This window comes from Phaethon lepturus, unplaced genomic scaffold (genome assembly GCF_000687285.1).
Source record: "Phaethon lepturus isolate BGI_N335 unplaced genomic scaffold, ASM68728v1 scaffold44967, whole genome shotgun sequence".
NCBI classification, from domain to species: Eukaryota; Metazoa; Chordata; class Aves; order Phaethontiformes; family Phaethontidae; genus Phaethon; species Phaethon lepturus.
Window position 1 is genome coordinate 2,418 of NW_010554884.1, and position 11,886 is coordinate 14,303.

General features: G+C 35.6%; 1 protein-coding gene across 1 annotated transcript in view; it reads right to left on the reverse strand.

Annotated features, from left to right (window-relative positions):
- The window catches only part of LOC104624580 (flap endonuclease GEN homolog 1-like), a gene marked incomplete at its 3' end in the record, with an annotated part of 13,171 nt that extends 2,212 nt beyond the window's left edge, over nt 1–10,959 (reverse strand). Inside the window, exons 1-9 of the mRNA XM_010291983.1 lie at nt 10,799–10,959; nt 9,104–9,290; nt 7,717–7,893; nt 5,974–6,084; nt 2,973–3,046; nt 2,328–2,422; nt 1,354–1,504; nt 1,200–1,236; nt 1,019–1,099 (exon numbers count right to left, since the gene is read on the reverse strand). Coding sequence (XP_010290285.1) covers nt 1,019–1,099; nt 1,200–1,236; nt 1,354–1,504; nt 2,328–2,422; nt 2,973–3,046; nt 5,974–6,084; nt 7,717–7,893; nt 9,104–9,290; nt 10,799–10,959 — 1,074 coding nt within the window. The remainder of the gene's footprint in view (nt 1–1,018; nt 1,100–1,199; nt 1,237–1,353; nt 1,505–2,327; nt 2,423–2,972; nt 3,047–5,973; nt 6,085–7,716; nt 7,894–9,103; nt 9,291–10,798) is intronic.
- Nucleotides 10,960–11,886: the final 927 nt, after the last annotated feature.

Consider the following 11,886-nt stretch of genomic DNA (forward strand, 5'->3'; position numbering starts at 1 on the left):
CACCTTATCAGCTTTAAATCAGCTATGCAAGGAGCTGTGAAATCTACGGGTTTTGCATGTGAGAGAAGGATGAACACGGATTTTCATTGCTTAACAGCAGTCTATTATGCTATAGATAATTCTCACACTGTCATCAATCCCAGAAAATGAAACATTGTAAAAGATCTGCTTTCACCAATAAAAAAACCAGCAGCAACAAAGAAATCATTCTTAGAAAACAATGCTAACATGCATATATTACCCACCCCCCCCAAAAAAAAGCTTCACAGGATATTTATCCTCTCTTCTATGGACAGAGGATTAAGCTAGACCACTTCTGAGCTTTGTGCACTTCAAATTAAAGGGTCTCTGAACTTGAAAACTCACAGTATTGTGCTAAATACAAGCCTGCTATCTGTTTTTGTGAAAACATGCAACATTCATAATAAAAGCTACTTCTGCTTGTTCTATAGAGAAGCTAGTTATGTTGATACAAAAAAATATTGAAAAGAAAGTTTAGAGTTAAAAAAAATAGTCCACAATAATCATTTGCTATAATACCCAAAGTTACCACATACATATTGTGTCTGTACGATGTTGAAATAAGTACGAGTAAAAACAAGAGCTGTATCTGTTAATACCTATATGAAAGGTGTATGAAAACAAAAAAGATAACATCCCTGAAGCATATATTATGTCATATAACCATATAGTACTTTATATACAATATATAGATAATGCAGCTCTCAGCAACCCAATCTAGTAATACTGGACAGTGAAAAACAAAACAATGGCAAGTGACCTTTTTTCCGAGTTCTCTTCCTTCCACTTTTCTACATACCTATTTATATCAACTGATTTTTTTTTAAGTCTTCAATTTTAGGCTTTCAAAAATGAGGTGTATAAAGAAGTTGCAGCAAGTTTCTTTAATTCTTATTTCCAGTAAAATTACCAATGAAGATCAAAATTATCACAGATGCCTTCCTTACTAATAAACAAAAAAATTACAGAGCTGAATATCCAGTATTTTGCTATATACCTGAAAGGACAATAAATTCGGCCTTTGGCATTCCTTTATCTTGACTAATTTATTCTTGTTTACAAGAAATTCTTGGATAACCTTGAGATAAAACAGAAAAGAAGCATTTTGAGAGGGTATAAAACTGAAATCTCAATTAACTGAGTAAAAAAATTAATCTTTAAATAGGCTTGTTTGTTACCTCAGAGAATGGAAAGCCCTCACAATTGTTAGCTTTTCTGCAGGTAAAACAAATGTGTTAGGAACTGAATATAAATGGGAAAAATGCAGAATTTAAACGCTCACCCTGCACATGAACACAGGGAAAAGCAGTTCAATTTTCAAGACATTCCTACTTTCTGATATTGTCCTCCACTGCACTTGCTTGCTTCACTCGCTCTAACTGATGCCATTCACAAGGGCAGCAGCATTTGGAGTCACTGGGTTTGCAGTATCTAGTGCTTTCACAGAATTTACATCCACTGTGTTCATGTTCCTTGTAAGATCCTATAGAAGCAGATGCAAGAAAGAGTAAGGAGAATAGAGGTTTCCAAAATCTCCAAATATACAAAGCTAATAATACAATTACAAAGCTCAGAACACATATGAATCTGACATGAATAGTAGCTGTAAGTAGATCTCAGTGCATTAGTTGTAACTACAGTGAAAACTGAAAAAAAGAAGCAAGCTTTCATTTTTCTGGAAGACGTTTTCCCCAAGAGTTTCAGATCTTATGCCAAAAACTTTATTACCTAAGAACTACAGAAGTAGTCCGTGACAACCTGGCAAATGTTTCAAATGTGTTACTTGTATACAAGCTTTTCTTTCTCCAAGTGATGGGTTTGAATGAATTCACTGATCAAAGATGCTACCAAAATGAGGTTCCTTAAGACTAATTACTTTTTAAGAAAACACTGCAGCAAAACCCAGCAATGTGAGTGGATTCAGTCCTCTGGATGCAAGACTAATTCAGGCAACTAAAGAAATAGCTGCTTGTCAGTACAGCATACTTTTGTCACTGATAGTATTAAAAAGGCAAACATCTGGGATGACATGACAGCATTGTGATAACATTCCCTTTACTATCAACTACATTCACATTTGAAGAAACGTAGTCCCCAGCCTCAAAAATACTTACATAAAAGATATATATACACAATATTGAAAATATGAAGATAGCCCAGAAAGTGAATTATAAGAAAAGTAGTTTTTAATGCTAGTCATAAAAAAACCCAAAACCCAAACAAAAACCCCACCACCTCCCACCCCCAGAACAAAGAATAAACAAATGATTAAGCTAAAAATAAAATTCAGTGCTTTTCATACTGACCTGGATGATGGCACTCAGAACAGTGAGTTACCCTCTTAATAACCAAAGGTGGATTATTATCATCACACTGAAATTGTTCTTTCCATTGCTCAAACCTAAAAAGATGATATTAAAAGGTTTACGAAACATTTTTAACTTTCATACTTAAAATAAAACACTGAAAAATACTCCCTTTCTACTTTTCAGGCATCTACCTGAGAAACAGTTTTCTAATTTATGAAATAGATTTTTTAAAGTACATTATGATTGTTGTATTTCTAGTATTGACACATACATTATGATAACAAGCACAGAAAGCATTTGGTACTTCATGTCCCGATCCACAACCCAATAAAGAAAAAAAAGAAAGAAAAAAAAAAAAAATCAGCAAAAGTCTCTCATCAGTCCCTATGACCTCTTTTCCAATATATCAAAATACATCTACTAGCTCAAGAGCTAGGAGCCAGCTAATGTTTAAAACAGTTAAGAAACTTGCCTAGCAAAACATGTAATTAATTTAGCAAATATAAAGTAAGAAATGTGGTAATGTCTTCCTCCCCTCCCCCCAAATTGAAGTACTATAAACACCGTCTTGGGGCTGAAGTACATACCAGCAAGTTTCTGAATAAAATCAACTTCAGCATACAACAGAAATTTTTACTTTACCTTTGCAATAAGTTTTGACCTCGTAAAGCCTCAATTAACTTTAAAGCTTGTTCTTTCCCAACTCCTGGCACGCCCTATAGAGAAAGAAATATGAAACATTATTTAATGACAAACAGAATGTATTCAGAGTTTCATAAAAACTGCCTTCAAAACATTATGTAGAGAACTGACAAAAATGACCCCAGATGTTGATAATAAATTGAGAAACATAATTTTTGACCAAGTTCTAAAGTCAGAGAAGGTGACAGATTACAGCTGTACTACCAGTATAACACACAAGCTGCATAAAATGTTCTTACATTCAGTAGTGGCTCAGATAAAACAAGGTACAGAAAGAAGGTAACAGAAAACAATGGGAAAAAAAGGGTTGGTTTGTTTTGCTTTCCTTCTTGCTATCTGCAACAGGACAACAATATAAAATACTGGTAACATTCTTGCCAGCTAACTGACAGAGGGCTGAAACTTTTCAGAATTTCTTGGAAAGACAAGATAAAGACAGATCTTTTGGATTTTAGAGTCAAAAGGCTGGAACTTAAAACGTAGAAGAAACCCAGCAAAAAGCTTTCACTCTCAGGAAAGAGGTGCTTTACAGCAACAGAAACATCTTCTAATATTTGAAGACCTCAAGCACTTATGCAAAATCAATACTGAGAGGTGACAAAGTGCAAGAGCATTTTCTGAAAAATAATTAAAACCCCCAATAAAACCACAAACCCAAAGAATTCCTCCCCTCCCTTTCAGTAATTGCTTGATTTTGATATTTACTCCATTATTACAGCTGTAGTATGCATGCCCTTCATAGGAAAAGGGACTACCACTATGGATAATGATAGGAACAGCAAATTTTTTCACAGAATCACAGAATAGTTTGCTTTAAAGGTCATTTAGTCCAACTCCCCTGCAATGAGCAGGGACATCTTCAACTACAGAACATTGCTGAGAGCCCAACCTGACCTTAGAGGTTCCTTTTCTGGAACCTAGCTTAAGGACTGAAATCCATAACTTTGTAGTAATCCCTAGACATACTGAAGAGTGAAAGTCAGTTGATTCAAATCAACCAGAGGAGGGCGACCAAAAATGATCAGAGGGATGGAACACCTCTCCTGTGAGGACAGGCTGAGGAGTTGGGGTTGTTCAGCCTGAGAAGAGAAAGCTCTGGGGAGACTTTATTGGATCCTTCCAGTACTTCAAGGGGGCTGATAAGAAAGATAGGGACAGACTTTTTAGCAGGGCCTGTAGTGACAGGACAAGGGGTAATGGTTTTGAACTAAAAGAGGGCAGATTTAGTCTAGATACAAGGAAGAAATTTTTCCCAATGAGGTTGGTGAAACACTGGCACAGGTTGCCCGAATGGGTACATGCCCCATGCCTGGAAACATTCCAGGTCAGGTTGGATGGAGCTCTGAGCAACCTGATCTAGTTGAAGATGTCCCTGCTCACTGCAGGAGGATTGGATTAGATGTCCTCTAAAGGTCCCTTGAACCCAAACTATTCTGTTTCAAAAGGCACATACTGCTTTTCCAATTCCTCTTTCAATCCTTACTCTATTTTGCCAAGAATCAATGCAATTAAATATAAAGATTGTATTGAATGTGCTTTCTGTAGTATTGTTACAAATAAAACTATAGCTTATTTTTATTCAGCTGTAATGGCTGAACTGAATATAAGCAACCATATGAAATAAATGTACATTCAAAACCAACTAGAAGTCCTCATTGGACTGCAGCCAGACACTCAGGCATGGAGTCAGATACTCAGCTTCTGCAAGGAAAGCATCATTTTGATATATATTCAACAAAGTAAGTGCAGTTATAGAGTGGTATTCTCATTTTTCTATTCTGCCAATCCCCATTCCCAATGCACTCCTGTAATTCAGCTTTCCTTAGAAGTTCCTATCTTTATCCACTTTGCTGGGCTGCAGTAGCTCAAAAGACCTATCTGTCATTACACAATTGTGTCAGTTTAGGTCTATGCAGGAACCTGGCATTCTGGCAGCTGCTAGTTCCGTAACAATAACCACTGATTAGCCACGGGTTTTTTTACTCCTCTCTTTATACATTTTGTACTACTACTACTACTGCTGCTAATAATAATAATAAACTATTTAAAGATTCCTATAATGGAAACAAGTCTTTCAGGAAAAAAAAAAATTAGAGCTATTTCCTCTTTCAGCAGTATTAGTTGTTTAAAAAGTCAGTTTTATCAAATTGGGACACAATGATTTAAGAATAACTAGATACCCACTGCAAGCCTGAATGGGAGTAACCATTGCCTGAAGTCACTGTATGATGAACTGTATGGAAAAGAAGTTTCATCCCACTTCATTTGTTTTTCAAATGCCCATTGCAACAGCTTCTGTTCAAAGCCTCAAAAAAAATTCAAGTGCTTACAGAAAGAAGAAAAAAAAAAAAAGAGAAGTAAAGTAGTAACAAGTGAGATCCCTCTCACTTCATCCGTTAGACAAGCTTTCAAACAGGTGACTCCTACTTCTTCATAAATCATATATTTACAAATGATAGAAATAAAAGTGGATATATCCAAACTGCATCCAGAACTGGTGTTACTAATAACTAAAGTTCAAACCTACCAGTACTAGCTATTCCAAATAGCATAGACAAAGTTGTTTTTTCTCATTTTCCACAACTACGCAGCCAAGGATGTATTTTACATTTATTTTGAATGGGTTCAAAGTATCCTGGCAAACAACTCAGTTCTCACATTTGCTCAACATAACATCTAAACTTTTGTGTATTATTCCAGACTTTTATATAATGGAGGTGAAGACAGTTTTGAAAGATTATGTTCATGAACCATTTTGATTATCTTTAAGTGTTCAAACATAAAATGTACAGTAACTTACTAAGCATCTTCTTCAACTAGATCTCAGTAATCATACATTGCATACAGTTTCGTCAGTATGCACAAGTCTCCCTTGGTACATTGTCTTGAAAAACAATAAACTGTTAGTACCAAATAAAAAAAAAAAAATTATATTGCTTACTTTCGGAAGATAATCACAACCCAGAAGAACAGCTAGCCCAATCAAAGACTCTCTGTCACAACCAAGCTTCTCCTTAACAGAGGACATTGTGTAACAGTCAAGAAGTGGATCCTGCAAGAGAAATTTACTGCACATGTTATTTCTGTAACATCAGGGAAGGAACAGCCCTCAGTCACATTCCGTTGTGATTGCTTATCCATCCCTATTCACCCACATCTGCAGGAAATGGGTCTATCCCATAAGAGGTATCCGAGAGCAAAAAAAAATAAAGCAGCAATTAAAATTTATAATGTAATGCATGGACACCATATGAATAATTACAGTTCTGGAATTTCAAATTGCAAGTATGGGCATCATCTGTTGAAAGAAACTAAAATAAGCCAAGGGGTGTTTTAGTTGTTTACTACCTATAGAAAAAGTATGCAAAACGAATATTATCTAGTACTAGTGGCTGTGCAAGTCATTTTAGGAACTGCAGTTTTTAAAATCCATGTAAACATTTTAATGTGCTACTTGAGTAAAAAGAAAAGAAAAAAATAATTAAGATATTACCTAGCATATTAGACATGAGCTAAAAGGAACACCTAAAGCTTTGAAGGTTAGAGGGACTCAAACACACCAACATAAAATCAAGATTAACATGAATTAAGACACAGGAGACTGCCCTCCCTTCCCCCACCCCCTCGCCAAAATAAACCAAAAACCACACAAGCCAACAACCCAAAATAATCTAGTTGTCTGGAACATATACCCCTGACAGACACAGACCTATATAAATTATTTTTTTATGTTGACTTAGATATGTAAGAAAGTACACCTGAAAGACTGAGGCCACTTTCATTTTTGGTGATAAATGACAAGGAAGCTAAATGAAAGAGAAGAACCAAGTCAAGACAAAACCCAAACACTGTGCCATGGCAAATCACCTTTAATCAACTGTAATTATTTTTTAAAAAAAGTTAATTGTTCATAGTGGTTTTTTTCCTATTCTGTCAATTTTCTCCTATTACTGAAATATTTTCTCAATGTCTTTCAGATGAACATTATTTAAAATTCCAACCCCAGTATAATTTTTCTTCCACTTTTGTGTTAGATTCAGACATAACACATGCATTCCTTTCTCTGATTTATACAGAAAGTATAGGTTATGGAACTTTGGGGTTGCCTTTTGCCAGTTCTGAAAAATTACATTCCTAGGTCAAGGTCATAAATAGATTTGTTTTTTTGAATGATGACAACAATTGATCATTATACAGATCTACAAACCTCACCCTATTCTGGTTCAATCGGAGACTAACAGCATTAATTCTAAGTATATTCCTAATAAAACAAACCTGCACGATGCAAGTGTGCGAATACTGTTGTTAGACCCAGAAGGCTGCCCACTCCCATATGCCCTAAACAATAAATTTATAGGAAGCAATTATTTCACTCAAATTTTCCACCACAGAGGAGGGAAGGCATGAGATGGGGAGTTTGCTATTTAGCTTTGTATTAAACATCACAGGACACTACACAGACCATAAGTGTTCTTCAATTCAGTTGTTTTGCTCTCACATCTAATACATGTATTGCCAGTGAATCAAACAAAACATTCCTGTCTTAAAAGTACTATTTTAAACAAAACCAACTATGAGAGGGTAAGTGCAATAATATCCAAGCAATTGTTTCAGGTCCCTTCCTTCTATTTAAATGTCTGGGAAGAGCCTAAAGACAGGGTGAGAACGGGATGAGGTACATTACCTTAGCATTCATGGCAAAGTTCCTATAAACTGTTTGAGCTCCATATAAGAAGACATCTCCATCATTGGTAATGCAGCCATCAACATGTCCTTTTGCATTTAGGTAGGCACACATTGCCTCTGCTTCCCCGGCTGCTTGAACCCAAGGGACACCTAAACACTCCAGTAGTTCGAGACACTAAACAAAGGAATCCAAAATGAAAGAGTGACTGAACACTGAATTAGATCCACTTATTAGCTTATATTTTCTCAGACACAAATGTGTACAAAAACTGCTACTGTTACACTGCCTATAGAACACTACATTAATACAAGCACTGCTTTAGGAGAAATATAGTTTACTGCAACACTTAAAAGAAATATCCAACTAAAAGCAAAGTATTAGTTACAGGATTTGAGGACAACATGATTAATGGTTACTCCTTCACAAAAGTCTTTACACTTTAAATAGTTATTTAGGATGTTTTCAAAAGAATAGTAACAAAGCAATATTTATCTTTGTAAAGCAACACTGTTTACTCAAGTAGTAATACTGGGCTAGGACAGATAATCTTTCAACAGACACCAGACTCCCTGAGAACATCAAGCATCAAAGAACAGTACTGTTGGCTTAGTAAGACTGGACCATTGTATAAGGCACACTGATACATATTCATATATATACTTCTTACAAATTTCAGAGAAAAGAATTTATCTTAGAATCTAAGAATAAAACATGAATTTATACATTCAACCTACTGAAGCCATGAGCATCTATAAATGCTATTTCATAAAATTCTGAACAGCCAAAAATGGTTAAATATCTGCAACAATGAACGAAAAACAAAATTACTGAAAAGGAGGTCATTGCGGCCAGAGTTGCCTCAACCATTTATACCAAGATGACTATACAAACTTCCTTTTAGCCTAACCCAGTAGGTTTCCAACAAGTGTATCCTCTTTAGCTACACAGTTAGTTTGCCAAGTCATAGATATAGGTTACAAAACAGTTCTGTGTACCCCTTCAAAAACACACTAGCTTAGCTTACACAGATACACAACACATTCCTGTTTTCAATCTAGGAAAAAAAAAGTATCAATATTAACATTATTAAAGCACAAGGAAGTTGAATTTCTGTAATAAACACTGTGGCGCACTACAGCATAACATGCACAGGAACACAACAAACACAAAAAATATTCCAACCGACATCGTTCCTCTTCTACAACAACAGTTAACACATGCTGTAATGCCCAATTTCAAAGGCACATGTTCCCTCAAAACTCAAAATACTGTTGAACTTTGTTGTGTAGAAAACTATTAATTATTTGAAGTTCTTGTATTTAATTTGGTTAAGATTTCTTTCTATCACATTAAAATTACTGAAATACAGCCCTCAATTCCTCACCTCTTTTAAAATGGCTTTAAATAAAGATCTCCCTGTTCTTGCAGCTCCAGCTTTCTTTGAAGGTCCATAGCGCATCTCGTTCCTCTTACTCATGGTGTCTGCTTTCAACTTGGGGGCCTCTCCTTCCATGACAAACACTAGTTTAATTCCCATTGATGTTAAGAAAGAGAACCGAAAAAATAGGTTTCTGCAATAAAGCAAGGTGTTCCATAAGCTGCAGAATTAGCGAACCCCAATTTCTTCAGGTTTTCCTTAAATCCCTCAGCCTACCCGAGGAATAATCTTAGCTTTCTCTCTCCACCTTTTATTATTCCCTCACCCCCAAGCTAACAAACTTTTTATCTACATCCCTGCTTTACTATGAACTTGTAACAGCTTTACAAAATTACCAAGAAAATATCACGTAAGAACAAGAAACATCTTTTTTATTTGTAAAAACATAAGCAAATTTAAAAGGCTTAATAAAAAAACATTCAATATCTAAAGTCTTACTTCCAAATACCTATCCACATTGATTATTTTATATCAAATTTTTATCCCAAATCTATCAATACAGGTACATCAGACTCTGAAGTGATTGAATGCTGTAGTATTAGACAGACTTATGATACCAATACCATGCCAATTTATTTCATATGCAAACCAGCATCACTGATGGGTAGAATTTTGCAAGGGAGCAGTAATAACTGCTTGATCTATAATAGTAAAATTAAGAACAGTAATACAAGACAGCATATGCTTTTTCCAGTAATTCCAGGATCAATCTTTCAAAAAGATTAGACCAAGCTTTTCTACCTCTTCAATTGACATGGGAAGACCATTACTCTAGATTTAATTTTGTACATTTACTCTTGGTAAAAAAGTATGAGCTGATCTTCTGAAGTTAGCTCTATTTTCACAAATCATACAAAAATCACTTACAACAAGTTTCACTTAGCAAAACAATTTAATTTGCAACTGCCTGGAAACATTTTTCTTTTTGTTAGAAATCTGTTCATTCTTTTGTCTTGCTTTTGTCTTGCTTTGGAAAGACTGCGTAAGCGATCTGGACTGATGCTGCCATTCCACTGCATACAGGACATCCTACTATACGGAAGTAATGACTTTGGTCATGCTTCAAGTTTTAGTTAATTATCCATTTGAGGTCATAAGCATAACATTTTAAGAAATTATTCTCGGAAGATGCTGATATTTCATATCAGCTGGACTCAACAGAAGCCACAGGAACGTCTAACAGCAGTTAATAACTCAGTGTGCTCTGAATTGACTAGCATCCAAACTGCTGTGATAAACAGCTGAAACTCTCACACTATCTTCCATTACACAGACTCAGAAATATATAGGAATTAGCACACTGGTTCGTGTTCCTCGATAATCTGTATATCACACAGTGCTATACCACAGTAAGACAAACATGGTTCTGCTGACATCCATCTCATCTACCATTGAGGCCTCGAGACAAAGCAGGCTGGGCCCAAGAACTTCTATTTGCACCCAACCACTAAGCTGAATTCAGAGAGTACGATGGAGTCTTCACTTCAAACCCTTTACGCATGTAGCACAAGTGATAACAACAGAAGCTAAACAACACAGTCATATGAATTTTGGAGGTAGTCTTAAATTTCGAGTAAGTATCGTACCTAAACTATACAGCTCCAAGACTTTTGGCTACAACAATTTATATGGATACCATACCTCAGATGTGGCTTGGTAACTACTCCAATCATCTTTTTAACGGTCTGTGCTTCACAAACCCACAGACTTAAATCAACAGCAAGCGTTTTTCCTTTGAGACTGCTCAAGTTGACAGGCTGTCTCACAGGCTCAAGGATTTGCCACAGGTTAGTCACTCCCATTGTTTCAGCTGCTTGGTTGTCAGCATGAAGATTTTTGCTGTGAAGATCAAACAAAATAAAATATTTTCAGAATATAACATGAAGTGTGACATGAGCATTAGGTTTGGAAAACAAATATTTAGTCGTTATCAGTTTTACTTTCATGAGCCAAGAACACTTGCAATCAAGCCTTCTAAGTGTGTAGTGACTCCAGTTCACAGATGGTTTATTACTAAATATTGTCTTTGGACTGTACATTTTCATTGCTAATAGCCGGAACATAAAAAAAACCAAACTCACTTGGAGGAAAACAAAACCAAAGAACATTTTCAGGTCTCACGTGTCCCTTATATATGCACAATCTAAGCTTTACTTAAAAACAAAGAAAAAAACACACTTCTCAAGGGAATTACTTCCTGATGTGAAGTAGTAGGATTCACATTAAAATGCTTCTGTTCACATAGAAGTAGATTAAAGATACTTGAGGAATATTTACAATGATGACAGAAGTTAAATTCTCCTTAGTATTCCAAGATGATATAACAGCCACAAATTCTGGCTTGGGAAATTCAAGTTGGACTTCAGGAAAAAAATGACAGAGGGTACTGGTTACTCAGAGGTTGCAGAATCTCCATTCTTGGAGACTTTCAACATCCAGCCAGCATACTGTCTTACTGATTTAATCCCATACAGGTGGAAGTCCCCCTCTGAGCAGGGAATCAGCATTGGTAACTTCCAGAGGTCACTTCCAATAAACACTCTGAGACATTTATAACACTGCAATTGCAGAAACACACTACTGTATATATTTTTACTACTGTCAAAACCAGGACAACTATTTTAATTTGGTATTGTGTGACTGGCACTACCTATTAATGAACATCAGCTGAAAACATATAGCTATTAAGTAGTATATTTCGTTGTCTCTTATCTAACTTGACTTACATA